We start from the raw sequence: 20,515 nt of genomic DNA, 5'->3' as shown, positions 1-20,515 counted from the left end.
CCTGGCATTAATAGGAGGAGAAACTCCTGCCTCTTTGGAGGCTTGTTTCCCCAGTGTAGGGGAATGCCAGGGTTGTGGGGTGGGAATATGTGGATGGAAGGGGAGCATTCTTACGTTAGGATTAAGGATGAGTCCTTTAGGTTCCACCCATCTACATTCCCCCAGTACTGGGGTTACCGGTGAATTCCATGTAGGTGCTGGGGACCCAAACTGGGGCTCTCATACTTCTGCAACAAGCACTCTCCTCAGTGAACCGTCTTCCCTCACCCCACCCACAATGTCGGGATTTCATCACCACCTAGACTCACTGAACCCCAAGATCTCGATCCAATAGCTAGAGTAGGATCCATCTAAGTGGTTTCATCCAGGTCCAAACCAGCATCAAAGCTGAAAATTCAGCTCCATTGAAAACTGAAGAAGCATTGGGACTTTGGAGCTTATTTAGTGAAACAAAAATTTAAGAAGTCCTAATGTAAACTGATGCATTCAAATGTCATTTTTAATTAAGTATATTTATCCACTGGATAAATCTCTACAGCCTGAAGATAAATAATGTTACTCTACCTACTAATATACAACTGACTTGTGCTTCGAACTTCCTGAGGTCTCTTCACCCACCCATGCAACCAAAGCCCCTGCTTCTCAACCCTACTGAATCTCATCTGGTTGAAGCCCCCAATCACTGCCTAGTCATACCACACTTAATCATAATCATTGCATAGCAACCTGCCTTTCCTTCCTGGCCTCCTCATCCTCCTCTCATGAGAATCTATTTCTTTAAACACATCTTCAATTGGAGTTGACAGTGTTGGTGAGTGAGGAGTTTGACCTGGGTTTGTCCCCTGAATTCTATCATTCATTTCTCCCTGCTTAGGAGCCATGTTTACTTGGAAACACAGGAGAACCATCTGTAAAGACATTTTTGGAGGCTTTTGAGCAAAAGATAAAGGAAGTAGGTTTCTTATCAGATCTCTTTGCCCCATAGAAAAGGGCATACCCAAGAAGGCTTCTTCACTACTTTAGTGTGATTTTTGGCTTCACAGTTCCAATGTTGCCCACTGAAACATGAACACTACAAAGGCAGCAGAAAGGTAAAATTTGTTTCTAGGAGTGCCCACCCCCTACCCCAGGAACTTACCTCTTTGGTTTGCTCTTCCAGATAGTAAAGAAGGTGAGTAGATGTCCCTTAGGTGGACATGGGTCTGCCACACACAGACTAGAGTCGGTGAAGAAGCCACTCTCCTGTAACCCTCTCACCAGAACAGTTGAGATAAACTATGTTTAAAAACCTAAAATGAATAAACCAACACTCAGAAAGCTGTTGAAACCACGGAGCTTAACATTAGATGGAGGTAATGTCACAGGCTAGGGAGGATAGGCTAGTTCATTGTCAAGCAGCAATAAAAAGGAGTCAGCGCAAGGGTCCCTTTAAATCATGTCCCAGCCAGCAAGGGGGTGTTGGTGTCAGGGTTGCAATGTACAAATACCAAGCACTTCTGTTGGAGCAGAACGAATGACTACAGAGATAGTTCTGCTCCTGTGGTTTTCTATTTGCTTGTTTGCAGTCTCGGGAATGAAACCCAAAGTCCTGCACATAACCTTTCTTTACCCACACATTTACTCTCTCTGGGTGCATTTACACTCTCCACTCCTAGACTCTCTCGAGTGACCCAACCAAAGTAGAAGTCCTACGAATAATTCCTTCTGACATCCTTTGGCCTGTGGTGCCTGAAGAGGTAAAAACTCTGTCTCTTGCATAAGCAATGAATCCCCTCGAGTGAGTACTAGTTTGGCCTGACAGTCTCCGGGACTCTGGACTCTATGTGAAGGCAGAGAAACTTAGCATTCATTCAGCAATATTTTAGTAAGACAAACTGAGCCTAGATCTGGAAGGATCCGGAAGGCTATAAAGAAGTTCCTATGATGAGCCCGAAAGACTTTGATTTGAAGGATTTTGATAACAGCCTCATGGTGGTCTTAACAATCACCACATTTTTCAAAAACCTGAATATTTATATTTTTTTCTTTGGCTCTGATGAGAAACAAATCCAGAGCCTTGGGCATGTGCATGGAAAATAACACTCTACCCCTTAACTATATTGCTACCTTTGCTTATTTTTTCTTGGTTGTATTTAATTTGTCTTATTCTTGTTTGGAAGACTAGATCTTTCTTTGCACTGAGCTGACCTTGACCTGTAATTTTCCAGTCATTGTTTCCCATGTGCTGGTATTAAATTATTTTTTAGTCTTGACAACAGCGCCATTATTTTTCCATTCATGCAACAAGAACAGTGCTCATTAAGATTAGAGCAATTACCCAGCGAAGATTTTAAAACTCATACACTCCCGACACCATGATAATGCATTGCAGAAGAAATCTAACATCCTCATTTATAACCTCCTCTTTCCTTTACATGACATTCGAATTTAATTTTTAAATACCTTTTTAAGATGTCAAGTGAAATCCATAAAGGTTAACAGAGATATCCTGGAGTTCTCAGTATCTCCAAGACCCAACAAATGTGATTTTTACTTTCAGACTCTCAAAGAAAGCATAGTTCATTGTGCTGTTTTATTGAACACTATAAAATACACAAATATTTATCAAACTACAAGGCAGAGTAGAGCTTGTGATCTCAAAGCTACATCGACAATCCTGCAGTAGTAAGTACAAACTTACGGGTCAGTAACAGTTTACTGGAGCAACAGCCTGTAAGAAGCATGCTTTTTCCTTATGAATTCCTTCCATTTTAAATGTCATGGCTCAATGAGCAGGGTTTCTGCCTGCTCGGGGGCAGGGGAGGGGGGAGTTAGGTAGCTAGATAGGTAGGTAGGTAGGTAGGTGGGTGGGTAGGTAGGTAGGTAGGTAGGTGGGTGGGTAGGTAGGTAGGTAGGTAGGTAGGTAGATGTTTCTCAATGGGTTTTTCCCATAATTTTAAATTTTTAATTACTGTGTCTCTTGAAGGCACATAGTTTATTGTAAGTATGTCTTCAAAGTTTTATAAGTCTATTTCACATCATGATTAAAGAATACCAGTATGCCTTCTTCATGGACAAATTTTAGAACTATTGTGATATCTGGGGTCTATAAAACTTCTTCCTGGGCTAGAGAGATGGTTCAGTGGTTAAGAGCACTGACTGCTCTTCCAAAGGTCCTGAGTTCAAATCCCAGCAACCATATGGTGGCTCACAACCATTTATAATGAGATCTGATGCCCTCTTCTGGTGTGTCTGGAGACAGCTATAATGTGCATAGAATAAAAAAACAAATTAAAAAAAAAAAAAAAACTTCTTCCTTTCTATTTTCAAAACTAATCTGAACTTTAATGTTGACCATTTCAGTGTCTCCTGTTACAAAGCTGTTTCCTCTGGTGGAAACCTTCCCTCATAAGGGGAGTGTTGATACTCACCAGGCTCCAAAAGTTCACAGAAAATTCATAAAAAGTACAAAGCCACGCCATAAAAGCTCTGTTATTCACAAATAGCTGCTGCGGAGGAGCTGCTCTGGTGAACATGCCTGCGAGTCGCAGGAGGAACTCCTTGGGGTTTTTGTGAGTAATCACCCATCATCCGGAGCTGAGCCTCCATGGCGAAACACTTCTGTGAAGTTTGGGGGGGAAGGGGCTTCTTAGGGATAGGCCCAAGAGTCATTTATGTTCCAGAAAGTAACTCCTCACCTATGTTCTCATAAGCATCCCCAATAACTTATTGGTTGATTAAAGCTAGATTTGGGTGGGAACCTGTCTTTGATCTGTTGGGGTTCTCTCCATTTGGAATAAATAATGAATTTCCATGAGTCACCTCAGGAAATTTCACATAATACTAGTAAATGGACATTTCACCATTTTTCAGTATGAGAAGTCACACTTTCTTTGTGAAGCAGATCCATTTTGTGATTTTTAAGAAATGCAACCTAAGAGAGAATAAACTCTAGTTCTCTGGCATAAATACATGGAGTCCTGCTCACTCTTAGTCTCTCTGAAATCCTGTATCTCATTCCCCGGTGAAGTTTCCTTGGGGACAACTTTCTTATCCCGCACAGACATCTCACAAATTGAACAGATTGTGAACATCTTACAGCTGTGTTCTGGCCTCCCATATGTAATGGATGCATGCCTGACCTTACAGTGTTCTTCGACTTTATAACCACCTGCTACCTGAAATGTCTGTCAGCCTTCAGCTCACTTGATGGTAGGTTATCTTAGTTTTTTTTTTTTTTTTTTTTTTTTTTTGTTTTGTTTTTTTTTTTAAGGTTTGTGTCTTAAGGGATTAGTTGCATAGATACTTTGTCTTTGTCTAAGGCCCTGGGCCTAGACTTTCAGCATCCTTTCTGGATGAATGAGAAACCCTGATGTTGTAATTAAATGTGCCAAAGTTATAGTAGCAAATAGTTTATGCTATCTTACAACCAGATGAATTAAACTCCTGATAAAATAGCAAACAGTTAACTAAGTATTGATTTGTGTACATTTTTTAAAGGTCATTGGATAACTGGACCTCTAGGCTTGGTACTTGTACATTAGTAAAGAAATTGAGTTAATATATTAGTTATAGAAACCTAAGTTAATCATCAATGCAAAGAAAATACCCTTCAAACAAAAGAGTTTTAACGTTTTGCAATGTTTTTATTTCCCCAAGATCACAAATTGCTTTCCAGTTAGTTACAAGCCTTGCAACTTGGTAACAAATAAATTGCCAGGTGCTGGGTGGTACACATCTTTAACCCCAGCACTTGGGAGGCAGATGATCTCAGTGAGTTGGGTCAAGGTCAGATCTACAGAGTGAGTTTCAATGCTACACAGAGAAACACTATCTTGAAAACAAAGTAATAAAGTAATTTGCAAACATGATTCCCCCTGGCATTCTGAGAGGATCTTCTCACACAGGGAAGAAGTGGGGAAAGGTACCAAGCACCAGTTCTGGGCGGCACCGACATTACCATAAGTGGCTTTGAAATATCTTTGCAAAGGCAGAAGGAGCCCCAAACTGGTGTAGCCAGTTCTTGACACACCCGACACACTCCAGCAAAGTCGTCATCCGGTGTCATGAGAGAACCTTAGGAAATATCTTACCAACTAGGAAGAGGGTTCACAGAAACATGCTCGCATATAGTTCTTTCTAAAAGGAAAGACAAACAAAAGTACAAAAGAAAGTACAAAATGGTGTGAGAAAGACAGACAGACGTTGTTCTCTACCCAGTCACTTTCAGAGTAGCTGGGTAAAATTCAAACTTATTTTTTATGATAGGAACATCTATTTTCTGAGTTCGTTCGGTATGACGTGCTTCCTAAGAACTGTGGTGTTTGCTGTTGTCCCCCAGTGTTAATCGCTGTGGTAGGTACAATCATCATAGACTAGATTACAAGACATGACTAAAGATTATGAAAAGTGTTGTATTTTATATGGAATAAATCTACTGCTGCTGTAATGGAAATGATTCGCATGAGGAATTCGTTACCACTATTAGTTACAAAGTGACTCAAGTGTGTAGCTCTCTCATAAACCTGTGTAGCAGCTGTTTACTGGGCCTGCTTTGTGGAATACCATTTACTACCACAAAACTTAAGGCTGTGATACATGCACAAAATCTTGCTCTTTAGAGAAACTATCAGCACAAAGGAGAAGTAAACCAGCTTGACTAAACCTGAAAGTAAGAATGCTTTATATATATATATATATATATATATATATATATATATATAAATATGGTAAAAATTACTAAATTTAATTTATAAATACCAAGGACTAATACATTTTTTAAGATACTGGATTCCCAAAAGTAGTTCATATTTAAGAAGAAGGTACTTTGGCTGAAAAATAAAGTTAGCTAAAAGGAGAAAGAGGAAAAGTTTTCTTCTAGCTGTTGTAAGAAGACATTTTGAAAAACAATCTTTAAAAAATTTTTTCAGACAGGACATAAAGTATAGTTTACCTTTGCTTTGGTTTGCCTGCTGGTCCTTTATTCACCTGCTCCCGAGCGGTGGCTGGGCAGCAAGGATGCCCCACTGCTCCCGGAAGCCTGTCATTACAGCGCTGACTCAGTCCTCCAAGCTAAACAGGAGGCTTGCATTAAATCTCTTTATAATCAAAGTCAGGCTCCCTGCGAACTATCTTAGTATAAATGAGCATTGCTTTCTTAAAATACCCAATTTAAATTTGCTGACCTGCACAGGGAGAAAAAACAACTGATTGGGATTCCAGTGTGAAGCAGTCAAGGGGACTGTGTGGGTAAGATTTCCAGGATGAAGAGGAGAAGGGGGTCAAAGGTTTTGTGAGCCCTGTGTTGCTTTAACAAACAGACCCTCGTGTGCCAGGCTCAACAACAGAATAAATGACCCCCTCAGTGGGGCATTCTATATCACCCTGAGAAAATGTATGAATCAACCAGAACTAGCGGCTCAAGGTGATGAGTTGAGCGTGTATTTATATAATATACCATTTATATAATTATATATAATATAATATATAATTTATATAATTAGACAAAATAAATAAAAAGCTGAATACAAGAAGGGTTGATATGACTCAAACCCTGAAAACAGATGCAATTGAATGAGAAAATGTGAAAAATAAAATAAAAATAAACAAGCTCTATAAAAAAAAAAAAAAACAGCATTAGGAAGTTCTCATCTATTCTTTCCTTAAAAGAGACATTGATGATAGAAAAGAAAAAAAAAATATATATATATATGTATATATATGTATATCTATATGTATATATATATATATATATATATATATATATATATATATATATATATATATATATATATATATATCATGGAGTGGATAGAAGGCAATTATCAGAGCTATCTCTTGGAATATTGTTTATTCCAAGATCTCAGAACAGCCATACTTCTTTGCCATTCCCCAAATATGTACAATGTCAACAGGCCTGACAGCTGACCTTAGAACATTCAAACGGTACTTCCTCTATCGGGCTGCACTTGTGATCTGGACCAAATGCAGAACCATGGTTTAAATGCAGAAAGGTGGTCTCCCCGGTGAGCTCAGAAAGCAGGAGAGACTGCCTGTCCAGCTCTCTGGGAATTACAGTCTCCTCCCAGGATAATTCCCTCCTTCCTTTGGTAATTATGGGAGTCCCTCCCAACCTGCTTGCTTTCCCCTTGTGTGCGCCAGACGGAATGTTGCTTCTCTACCCGCCCCAGACTTTATCACAGAGATCATCTCCTGTGCAGTACAGAACTCTGTTGAGTAAATAACTCAAGCATGGAAGTTAAATTTCTGTGATAGATTTTTTTTTTTAACAACTCAAGTCCTTCACGGATATGATGACCAAGGACTTCCAGACACATAATACTAACCAACAGCGTGAAGGAAAAGAAATTAAGAGAGTGAAAATTGGTACTAGATAATGGGGAAGGGGAGATAAAATGCATAACAGGGACAACATAGAAAGAATAAAGTATAGTGACAGGTATTCCTGCCTGTCTGTTTGACTGTTTGAAATGAACTACAACCATAAATGGAGGGCACACCTGTGATCCAGATCTTGAGGCTTCTGGTCCAGATCTTGACATGGAAATCTTGAGGCATAGTGGCCATGAAAATCTTAGGCCCAGGCAAGGTAGTACACACCTTTAATCCCAAGAGACTGATGCAAGCAGAATTCTGAGTTCAAGGCAACCCTGGGACAAGGCAAGTTCCAAATCCAAGCAGCAAGGATGAGGGTCTTAAAGCCCATGTCCACAATTACACACTTCCTAATAGTGCTACTCCCTGGGCCAAGCATATTCAAATCACCACAAATATCAAGTCCACAGAAGAAGGGTACTGAGTTCAAGGCCAGCATGCACAGTATTAGAAGACCCTATAATTCTGTGTCAGAAAACAATCAGGCAGTAACAAAAACTGATATTTTTACAAAGATTTAATGTGATGCTAAATTTGCTACCAATATTAGACTACAATGAGAAAGGAAGAATGATATGTATCCCACCCCCTCCCTGAAGGAGATGTTTAAAATCAGAGAGTTAAACTGGGTGCTATAGAAAGAAAAAAAGGTGGAAAAATAAAACCACAATACAAAGCAAGAATTTCATAAAAGCTTAGAATACTAGAGATAGAAACAACACAAGAGTAATACAGAAGCCTCGATACAGGACTCAAGCCAATAGAAATTTCACAAATGAACAGAGGAAAGGAGAGGACAGAATTAACTTTAAAATAATAAAGCCCTCCTGAACTGAAGACAGTAGTCTGTATTTGAAGAGAACTTCAACTGACATGGTAAAGAAAGTCATTCATATAAAAATAAAGACGCCACAAATTTGCAGAGAGGCAAAGGGTGTAATTAAAACATCCTGTTTGTGAGATGAAGATGCGATTCCTTCCGACTGGAAAGAATGAGCATTGTGGAACATCGAGGGAGAAATATAAGCAGCTAATGGAAAGGTTTGTGTCTAAACAAAGACTGTCTGTTCAACAATGAATGAGAGGTAGAGAGTTCCATCGCAACAATAAATTCCTGCTGCTCAGATCACTCAGGGGAGGGGGGAAGAGGGTGGAGTGAATAAATAAATAAATAAGTGGGGTGATGTAATTGGTTGCCCCTTCCACAAATTTCTAGCATCACCTTTATCATCTTCTAAGATGTCCCCTTTACTGAAGTCACTTGTGGTACTTTGTCAGATTCCTTGTCCATTGCCTTTGGAAATATATCTAGAGTAGAAATGAAAGACGCTTTTGTGTATTTGTCTTTGAGTCAAGCACAATTGCTTCTCCTTTTCAGGAGGTGTCTGATGAAGCACAAAGTCTGGGGTGCAAATGTACACTAAAGGAAGAGACAACGAGGCCTGAAGAGTTCCCCATAGTCTGCATTTGATGTCAATCTTACAAACGACAGTTTTAAAACTCTGCTGTTAGAAATGTGACCGTTGGGGCTCGTGAGATGGCTCTACACTGAAGAGCATGTACTGCTCTTCAAGAGGACCTAGGTAGAGATCTCAGCACCCTCATGACACCTCACTAATGTCCAGAACCCTATTTCGGCCTCTGCAGGCACACCACACACATGATGTAGAATACATAAGTATAAGCAAAGCAAGTCATACACATAAAGTAAATGATTAAGAAAACAAGATGTGGTATTGTTTTCATTTTATAATACTTGTGAAATGAAATCTAATAGTGTTCCTGTTTAGAAAACTGTAAGTGACTATAAAGGGTTACTAGTATTTCTTCTTCTAATTGTTTTCCTTTTTCTCCTAATATACTAGTCCTTTCATATTCCCTAATTATTTCAGGGGAATTTTATTAATTTTATGTGTGTGAGGACACAGTAGCTGTCTTCAGACACACAAGGAAAGAACATCTGATCCCCTTAAAGATGGTTGTGACTCACTATGTGGTTCCTGGGAGTTGAACTCAGGAACTCTGGAAGAGCAGTCAGGGCTCTTTATATTTGGAGCCATCTCTCTAGTCCTTGGGGACATTGTAAACAGTGGATTCTACCTCTAATGTACCCATTGGTGGATGGACAAAACTGAACATGCCTTTATTATCCTTTACCTGTTTCCGTTACTTCATCTTCAAAATGGTACTGTTACTTCACATTTGCCTTTCCTGCTTTACCAGATGGAGTTCGGTGTCCGAGCCCTGATATAATAGTTGTTAAATACTTTTCCATCACTGGAAGACTAGGAGGAGTCATTGCTTCTTGTATGTCAGAGTAGGCAACTGAATACTTATGAAAAACATTGCATGCTTGTGCGGAAGGCTTTGGTCCCTGGAAATAAAGGTTGTGCTACAGGAAACTAAGCAGGAGAAGGGGTACCTGCCTGTCGATCTGGCTTCCCTGCTGCTTCTTTGTACTGTTCTCCAGAATACAAGGCAGAATTGCTAATTAATGAACCAATTCGTGTTAGTGCGAGAATCTGAATGTGACGTTTTATAGAAAGTTCTATGTGTGTTCCAGGACAGTATCTACCTAATAGGGCAAAATTCGGCCCATACCAGACAGGAAAATACCTGCCCTAGCTTTAGAAAACAAATATTAGGACATCCCACTCTACTGAGTCTTTGTAAAAATGTTGAGTCTTTGTGAAATGAAATTATTTGGATTACAGCTAGGTTAAGTCAGGTCACCATAACAACATTTTCAAATGAATTACCATCCAGTGGCAAACTGACAGACTGGGTAGAGTATGTTTCAATAAACCCAAAAGGATCGAACAAAACAAAATTTCCGACATAAATTCTATTGTATAGAAAGTAAAGTTTATCCTCTGGTATTGATGAGACAAATGTCCTCTGGATAAAGTTAATTCTTGATGAAAGCTTTTAAAAACTAACTTTCGACTCCATGGGTCCTAGTGTGTCGTTGTTGTTGTTGTTTATTTGTGTCTGTTGTGTTGATTGTTATTTAAAAGTTTACGATCCCTGGAATGCAGAGTTGTTTCCTATGGCTTTGCTTTCTTTTATTTCAAGGACACTCTTCCCAGATACATTTCTTTGGATCTTTCCTGTTTTGTTTCTATTTTCTTTTCTTTTTTTTTCTTTTCTTTCTTTTTTTTTTTTTTTTTTTTTTTTTTTTTTTTTTTTTTTTGAGACAAACTCTCACTGTGCTGTCTTGACTAACTTGAGCTCACTTTGTCAGGCAATATGGTCTTGAACTTGTAATCTCTCTCTGCCTTTCAGGTGCTCAGATTACAGGACAAAACTCTAATAGTATCTGGTTCCTTGATAGTGTTGACCTAACTCATGATACCTGGCTTTCTCACTAGAAAGGCCTTATGTGACAATCTTTTCTAAGATTCCCAGGACTTTCTAATACTTCCCAATGCCTTGAGCTTGTTTTCTCTTTATTTATAAACTACTATGACCATCATACCATCAATTTCCTGCTTATTTATTCCTAACTTCTAAGCTCCATGGGGATAGGTCTATTCCTATTACCCAGCAAACAATATGTATGAAACTTAAAACTAAAAGTTCTTTAGAAAAGGCTTGAAATCAAAGAGAGATAATGCCTCCTTCTCTTCAGCATTTTAGGGAAAGAATCACGTTTTAAGGAGAAGACTCTCCATCAGAATCACAGATAAAGACATGCCAACAGAAACTGCTGGGGTGAACCCAGTTGCAGGAGCCTTGTTCTTTTGGAGATCTGGGAAGCGAGATCTGCAGGACTTGCCGTGCCAACCATAGTAACAATGACACACAAATCCATTCCTCAGGTTCATTGTTGTCTTCAGTTTGCTTTTCAGAGAAACAGCAGAACAGAAACTTCGGTTTGTGACATTACTCTTGTGCCTGTCTTCAGACAAATGGAGATAAAAGGAGGAATTGGGCATCTTCCGAATACATCTTCCATGACTGTTACATAGACTTTGACTGCAGAGCTTAGCTGCGGACGTCACATTGAGAGCATAGGGGCCCAACAGCCCATGAACAGTTTGCTGCACAGATAAGCAAGAGTTCTGTAGAAAAAAAAAATCAGAGAGAGACTCTTATAGAACAGAGTCCAGAGAAATTAACTCACATGTATACAATCAAGTGAACTTTGACAAGAGTATACAACAACATGGAAAAGACCAACTTGTTAACAAATAGTGTTGGGAAAATTTTGCCTAAACAGTGAGTGTGCTTTTCTTCCTGCTTCCTATCAGCTGTGACAGCTTCTTTGCATTGTGACGGATAAAGGAACAAGTGGGACTATGCCAGACTAAACACTTCTGCAAAGGAAGAAAAGGCAAAACTGTCAGCAGAATGAGAAGGGATTCTACAAAGTCATGGACAAGATGTGCAAAATCCCTGTCCCCACAGTAACCAGCTACACATCCAGAAGTGGCTCAAAATAACATGCTCAGTAACTGAAAGAAACAAAACAAAAACAAACACTGGCATAGCCAGGTTTGATGGCATAGGCCTATAACCTCTGCTTTTTGGGAGCCTGGAGCAAGAGAATCACAAGTCTGGGGCTTGAGTGACTTACAGAGCTGAGTTCAAGGCCCTTCCAGACAACTTAATAAGATCCCATCTAAAAACTTGAGATAAAATGAAAGCCAGGGATATAGCTCACTGGTACAGCCCTTGCCAAGCATGTGTGAGACCTCAGGTTCATACCTAACATAGAAAATATGGATAAGTAAACATAAAGGGGCATGGTGGCACACATCTTTAATCTCAACTCTCATTTGGAAAGCAGAGGCAGGTGGATTTCTTTGAGTTCAGTGCCAGACTAGTTTATATAGAGTGTTCTAGGCTAGTTATATAGTAAGATTTTTGTCTCAAGAAAAAAAAAAAAGCTGGCTAACTCACCTGTACAAAGAAATAGCACATACATAAATGAATGTTTTTAATTCTCAGGAAAGTTCATGCATGCATATACATGCACATACATATGTGCTCATGTGCACAGTATGGGCATATATACAAAAAAGGTTAAATTGTGATCTAGAAGTAGTATTCACGCTTCCATATTCAATGCAGGGCTATTCTGTATAATCAAGAACGGTAACTAATGCAAGTGTCCATCAAGAGATGAGTGAATAATGGTCATGTGATATGTATATGATATATATATATACATATATATATATATATATATATATATATATATATATATATATATAATGGAATATAATTCAGTCTTCAAAAATAAAAGAATGTTCTGCCATTTGGGACAAAAGCGTTAATGCTGAGTAATTAGAGAAGGAACAGAAAGTACCACAGTATGAGTTCCACTTATACTTGAGTTATCGATCATCCAACCAATACACTGAAAGACACATACAGGCTAAACAAACAAATGTTAGAAACCTGCTGTATAACATGATATCAGGAATTAACAATGCTGCATTATGACCTTCCAAATTTGTTGTAAAATAAATTCTAGATTAAATATTCTAGCTACAAAATTTTTAAAATAATCAATCAACCATCATCTAAATACAATTTTCCTTCCACGTACACTTTTATTATAAGCTGCCATCAAAATAAGAAAAATAATTGTAAGGAATCTATCCTTCATAATAATAAGATTGTATTCAATTTTTATAACAGCTTGTGTCAGGTATATAAATTTATCTGACTAAAATTCTTGCACTGTGGGTTTAGTTCTAGCACAACTTTTATGTGAAGAAAGTAAGACTGAGAGCAGTTACTTAACATACCCAGAATTATACCCTTAAAATATAACAAGCAGCTTCTTGCTTTAGGCTGCCCCGTTGAAGACTGAGCTTGTCCACCCTTCTGCTAGCCACGGTGTGGTGGAGAACTGGGTGATCAGCGTTTGTCCCTACAGTCTTTGAACATTGTGACAAATAACTGACAGCCAACTGACTCAAGAAGGCATTTTCAAATGTTTTTAAATTTTTTTAGATCTTTTAAATCACTAGATAGGACAGCACTTCTCAACCTGTGAGTCATGGTGCCTTTGGTAAACTTCCATCTCTAAAAATGCCAATTCATAACAGTAGCAAAATCATAGTTATGAAGTAGCAATGAGACAGAATTTGTGGTTGAGGGTCAAAGGGTCATGGCATTAGAGAGACTAAGAACCACTGACTGGAACGTAGGACTAACAGGGGAATCACTACTGACCTTTGTATCAGAATATTCATATCCTCCCCACAATATTATTCCTGCTGCTCCCAATGCAGCGCTTTCACCGATGGTGTGCACTAAATCCTCCTGGAAAAAAGAGAGGACCAGGATGAATCTTTGTCAAGTCACGTCAAGCATAGCTTATTCATTAAGATTGTTTTTGTAAAGAAAACAGCTATAGAAAAACTGGAAAGAGTGATTTGGGCATTTTAGATTATCTGATAATGCTCCAGTATTCCAGGAACTGCCGTAAGTAATGAGGCTATAAAAATAATGAGATTCTAATCCTTGGTCTGGAGTTCTGTAAAATATGGTTTAAGATAGACATATGAATGTGTAAAGACAATACGATTAACCAATATCCATATTTGGGAGAGAAGTAGAGATATATGAATCCTTGTATGTGAACAGAACCCACTGCAACAAAAAAACAAACAAACTAAAATCAGTGCCAGGTGTGGAATACCTCATGATGTTTGTTGTCAGTCAGGAAACCCCAGAGGCCTTGTAAAATCAACTCTTACCTTCCCTCTTAGTTGCCCTACTACTTGAGGAGACCCTAGTGATGAACACATACCTGTCCTGGTTATAGGGTACAAGAAATGGAGCCCAGTGCCACAGCTCTCTGTACCTAGACCCCGCTGGGAGAGAGCTCCATCCCCAGAAGTGCTGACACACCTGAGAGCACAGGGAAGACCACCACAGCTGCTCTGAGGGACCCGCCCAGAACATTCTGGATACAGGAATTGAGAGGCAGTTTGGGACAGGATCCTTCCAGTTTCTGTCTGACCGAGAGCTGACCCTGTGCCACAGCAAGCTGTACCCAGACCACATGGGGAGAAAGCTGGTCTCCCAGGAGTGCTGACACACAGGCTTCAGCAGCTAAGCACCAGAGATAAGCACATGTCATGTCGAGAGGAAAGCCCAAGAACCTAAGAAATAGAATCCAAGGCCACTTGGCATTATCAGAACCCAGTTCCCCCACCACAGCAAGTCCTGGATACCACAACACATAGGAAAAGCAAGATTCAGATTTAAATCATAACTCATGATGATGTTAGAGGACTTTAAGAAAGTCATAAATGATTCCCTTAAAGAAATATAGGACAACACAGGTAAACAGGTAGAAGCCCTAAAAGGAAACAACCAAAAAGGTAAAGGAATTAAACAAAAGCATCCAGAATCTAAAAGTGGAAATAAAAACAATAAAGAAATCACAAAGAGAGATAACCCTAGAAATAGAAAACCTAGGACAGAGATTAAGAGTCATAGACACAAGCATCACCAACAGATTACAAGAGATGGAAGAGAGGATCTTAGGGGCAGATGATACCATAGAAAACATTGACATACATAGAAAACAGTCAAAAAATGCAAAACACAACAAGCTCCTAATCCAAACCATCCAGGAAATCCAGGACACAATGAGAAGATCAAACCTAAGGGTAATAGGATAGTAGGTATAGAAGAGAGTGAAGATTCCCAACTTGAAGGGCCAGTAAATATCTTCAACAAAATTACACAAGAAAACCTCCCTAACCTAAAGGAAAAGATGCCTGTAAACATACATGAAGCCTTAAAGCACTCAAAATAGACTGGACCAGAAAAGAAATTTCTCCTATCACATAATAGTCAAAACACCAAATGCACAAAATAAAGAAAGAATATTAAAAGCAGTAAGGGAAAAAGGTTAAGTAACATATAGAGGCAGACCTATCCGAATCTCACCAAACTTCTCAACAGAAACTATAAAAGCTAAAAGATCCTGGGCAGATGTCATACAGAACCTAAGAGAACACAAATGCCAGCCAAGGTTACTATATCCAGCAAAACCCTCAATTAACATAGATGGAGAAACCTAGACATTCCATGACAAAACCAGATTTACACAGTATCTTTCCACAAATCCAGCCCTACAAAGGATAATAGATGGAAAACTCCAACACAAGGAGGGAAAACACAGCCTAGAAAAAACTAGTTACAGTGAAAACATAGACACATTAAAACATTCTTAATTCACCATTTACTATTAAGGTGAACCCTCCAGCTTCTTGGATTATTAGTTTTACTGTTAGTACTCATAACAGTATTATCAATCCTTCATAGTCATTAAATAATTTCGAATCAATAACTCTAACCTCTAAAGCTAGTTCTTTGCAATGCCCATACTATTTTATGCAATGTGTTTTAACCATTCTCCTACCGCAACTGCTGTCAGATTCACCCATCCTCCCTCCCCTGTTCAACAATGTGTGCTCCTTTTCTTTTTTAACCCATCAAGTACAATTTGTGCTGCCCAAATACTCTGAGATGTGTGACAATCAGCTGGAACCTAGTTAACCACTCAGGTGCTATATACTCTTAAGGAAAACAACCCTCGCTCTCCCGGAGCTCTGTTACTCAGCTCTCATCTGGGGCTGAAACTTTGTCCCATCTCCTCTCTAGAGTTCTGTTTGGCTTCTGTCAGCCCTGTGTATGTTGTCACAACTCTTGCAACCCCATAAGATGGCTCTCACACCGTTTCCCTACCCCCTCCTCTGCAGTGGTCCCCATGCCTTAGGAGGACTGGGAGTAATATATAACCCACTTAAGCCAAACATCTCACGGTTTCTTATTACTCTCCATATCTGGGACAGGCGTGGGTCTCTGTATTAATCTCCATTCACTGCAAAAAAGGCAGCTCATTTTCTTTTAGTTGATTTAGTAGAATAATAGTAATGCTTTTTCACTTATGACCCACTTCAGCATTAAGTGCCCTTACTATAACATAGTAGTCTAAGGAAGCAAGCTCTAAGAGTTTTACCTTTGTGTTAGCCATTGTAATAATGAAGCTGTTGGTACTCAGATAGGGTTAGTAATTTTTTCATGCATCTACCTGCCTAATGGATCCATACAGCAAAACCCCAAGTGACAATTTAGCTGAGGCTTGAGCACTTCGAGAATCTGCAAATTCGTTTAATTCCAAAGCAAGTTCACCAAAGATTTCTAAGCTTCCTACTCAGTGCTAAAGCTGAAGATATCGATTTCTTGGCTTCATTTCCCATTGCTGTGATAAGATACTCTGACAAAACAGCTTATGAAAGAGTGTGGTTATTGTCATTCACAATGTTACAGCCCTGCATTTACAAGAAGTCCGGGCAGCTAAAGCTACAAGCAGCTAGTCACAGTCAGTCATGAGCAGACAAAGGTTGGATGCCTGCCTACTTCCTATTGGTCAGATCGCCTTCTGTTTTGTTCAGGCTGGGATCCGAATCCAGGAAATGTTACATCCCATCTTAGTAACTTTCCACATCAACTAGCAGATTCTCCCACAGACATGACCACAGGGTAACCCAATCTACACAATTCCTCATTGGGAAATCTCTTCCCAGGAGATTCTAAATTGTGTCAAGATGACAACTGCAACCAACTAACAAAATATCTATCTATATAAACTACTCAATATACTGGCACTGGCTATTAGCCCATATTGTGGACTCCTAAGAAACATTCAGTAGAATCCAAACCACCTTTTCAGCAAATATAATACTGTATAATTAAAAGTTCAGTTAGGGCACATGCTCCACCATGTTCACAGCAGCCTTATTTACAATAGCCAGAAACTAGAAAGAACCCAGATGTCCTTCAACAGATGAATGGGTACAGAAAATGTGGTACATTTACACAATGGAGCACTACTCAGCCATTAAAAACAACGACTTCATGAAATTCTTAGGCAAATGGATGGAACTAGAAAATATTATCCTGAGTGAGGTAACACAATCACAAGAAAACACACATGGTATGCATTCACTGATAAGTGGATATTAGCCCAACAGTTAAGATTACCCAAGATTACAATTCACAGACCACATGAAGCTCAGAAAGAAGGAAGACCAAAGTGCAGATGCCTCCTCAGTCCTTCTTAGAAGGGGAAACAAAAATATTCATAGGAGGAAATACGAAGACAAAATTTGGAACAGAAACTGAAACAAAGGCCATCCAGAGACTGCCCCACCTGGAGATCCAGCCCATATACAGCAACCAAACCCAGACACTATTGCTGATGCCAAGAAGTGCTTGCTGACAGGAGCCTGATATACTGGTCTCCTGAGAGGCTCTGCCAGAGCATGACAAATAGAGTAAGATGCTTGAAGCCAACCATTGACCTGAGAATAGGGGTCCCCAATGGAGGAGTTAGAGAAAGAATTGAAGGAGCTGAAGGGGTCTGCAACCCCATAAGAACAACACCAACCAACCAGAGCTCCCAGGGACTAAACCACTATCCAAAGAGTACACATGGACGGACCCATGGCTCCAGCTGCACATGTAGCAGAGGATGGCCTTGTTGGACATCAGTGGAAGGAGAAGCCCTTGGCCCTGCCAAAGCTCGATGTCCCAATGTAGGGAAGTGTCAAGGCGGGGAGACCAGAGAAGGTGGGTGAGTGGGTTGGTGGGTAGGGAGCACCCTCATAGAAACAGGGGGAGAGAAATGGGATAGGAGGTTTATAGAGGGGAAACCAGGAAAGGGGGCAACATTTGAAATGTAAATAAAATATATCCAATTAAAAAAAGAAAGAAAGAAATGGCAGGAATCCCCAAAAGAGGGTTTTACAGAGGAAAGCTAAAAAAGTTTTAGATGATGAACAAGCATCAAAGTTACCCAATTGGTTTTAAAAGTTCGATTGGTTAATACCTTAATTCCAAATCCGAATTTTTATATACTTCCAATCTGGAAAACCACCAGAACCTTTATGATAAACTCTTGTGAGTTCTAAATGAGTTTGTTTGTTTTCGATACAGGGTTTCTCTGTTGTAACACTAGCTATCTAAATTAGTTTTTTTTTTAATCTTCTAAAATTCTAGATAGTGTATCTAATCAGTCGCTTGGAATTTCAAAATTAAATTAACATTTGAATAAATACACTCCTTTAGTATTAGAATAACATTTATTGAGAAATAAATATCACCCAAAGATTTCTTTCTAAACTTTACCTATATTCCATTAGCCTTATATTATTTTTATGTGACTTTTTTTTTCTTACCTCTGACAGAGCTTCAAAACTCTGCAAATAAAATGGTTTGGAAAAAATAAAAACTGGCAAAGCATAGTCCTCCCTAGCCATGTCGGCGACTCTCAGAGCTTCTCTCACTCGAAAATGAACAAATTTCAGTGCGTTTATGTTTGATTTTAATATTTTACTCAAGTATATGGAAGGATACAGTGCTGCACTTTTTTCCCACAACCATATGAGTTGGTCATTGCGGAGAATCTCATCATCCGGGCAACTACCTGTGTAGGACTCTGGATTTATCCGGTAACCGTAATTGTAGCAATCTGGATAGAGATAGAAGCCCCATAGATGCTTTGGCCTCATTTCTAAAGCCAGCGTGAGAGTGACGTTCATAAAACTTCTTCCGGCGTTTTCAAATTCCTGCTGGGCAGCTGCTCTCACTTTGGTTTCTGCCCAGTCGGGATGATGGTGGCGAGTGAAGGCGAGCGACTGGTTTTTATATATAATTCTGCTGCCCCAATTCCTATCCCACTGGGGTCTCCAGCCTTCCCAGTCAATAACAGCAAGTCCTTCCGATCGCCACAAAGTGACAGCATCGGCAATGTCGCTGGCACTTTTCCTGAGGTGCTCAGAGAGGTTTGCGTTCTGAGGTATTCCACCATAGAAGGGTGTTCCGTCTTCGGAGAAATAAGGATAATACCCTAGTTCCTTTGGATAAAATAAGGCAATTGTGGATCCTCTCTGGGTTTCAAAAGGATTTGGGATGATGTTGAAGACTTGAAGATTCATATTGATATCGAAGTTATTTTTACAAAACAAGGTAGGGGCAGCCCAGAAAACGTTGAAAGGTTGGTCCTTGATCACGGGAGGCATTGCTGGCTTGAGAGCTGCCTGGGCGACCAGAACAAAGAGTGTCAGCACCCACCGGCTACACATGGAGCGTCGTTTTCAGCATGACAGAAGTGTACTAAAAGCAAGAACAAACATTCATATGTAGGACTCAAATGCCTGGCTAATTTTATAGTGTAAATTAAATATTCCCAAAGATTTACAGGCTTTACTAACACACTTATTCGTGGAGTCATCTGAACAAGAGAAGAAAAGAGAGACTTTTGTTCCTGCCTTGAAATTGAAGGAGACTTAATGAACCCGGACCAGAAGTTTCATACAAATCCTGCGCCATGTAAACGCTGCGTTCATCTGTGCAAACCTGCTATTTGTTCTGAATTTAGTTTCCTATAATTCTGAGTACATGGCCCAACCCATCATACACCAGCAAGCCTTTGGTATGAGGCCAACTAGAAAACGGCATCTCAATAAACTGCTACATTTTTCTATTAAAGAAATTCTAAAACCGTGGCCTCTTTGAAATTAACAAATATTGATACTTAGGCAAATATTATGTAGAACAAAAGAAAAAAAAGAAAGAAAATAATGACCTGTATTAACAAAAACTAGTACCCTGTATGGAATTTGAAGTGTACTGACCTCAAGGGTTTATGTGATTGTTTCCAAACACAGAAGAGCTCCCAGAGGAATAGCATAAGATGATACAGAAACTAGAGGTGCCGCCAATAATCTGTTGTTGATCGTAGATTTGGCTAACGCCTTTTCTTAGACATGTAAATAAGCATTTAAAAACTGTTTCCTTAAGACCACTGTTCTTCTATGAAAGTAAAACTCAGCCTTCTAGTCACAAATAGTCAGTTAAGAGCAAAAACTGCCAAAGAATCTGGCCAGAGCATGGTGACGAAGTTGTGATGCATTCCAGCCAATCAGGTGGTATCCTGAAAGCAATATGGCTGAAGTTGTCTAACAACTACTTTGTTAGTACTGCACATATTTAAAAATAAGGTACGCTGGTTAGTTCGGGCTGTTAACGAGACACAGTCTAGAATCACCTGGTAAGAGAGAGTCTGTACTGGGAAAATATCTACATGGAAAATAGCCAGTGG

The 20,515-nt window shown here is 39.4% G+C and overlaps 1 protein-coding gene across 1 annotated transcript; it reads right to left on the bottom strand.

Moving 5' to 3' along the window:
• Positions 1-11,021: 11,021 nt before the first annotated feature.
• Positions 11,022-19,496, bottom strand: LOC308435775 (hyaluronidase-1-like; the record flags this gene model as incomplete). Its single annotated transcript, XM_080936519.1, has 3 exons — positions 11,022-11,438; positions 13,564-13,653; positions 18,591-19,496. The coding sequence occupies 3 exons, from the start codon at positions 19,494-19,496 to the stop codon at positions 11,022-11,024; spliced, it is 1,413 nt and encodes a 470-aa protein (XP_080792645.1).
• Between the last annotated feature and the right edge of the window lie 1,019 nt (positions 19,497-20,515).

Source organism: Micromys minutus, assembly GCF_963924665.1.
Source record: "Micromys minutus genome assembly, chromosome: 23".
NCBI lineage: Eukaryota > Metazoa > Chordata > Mammalia > Rodentia > Muridae > Micromys > Micromys minutus.
Note: the sequence above shows the minus strand (reverse complement) of the source record. Positions and strands in the feature narration are given on the sequence as shown.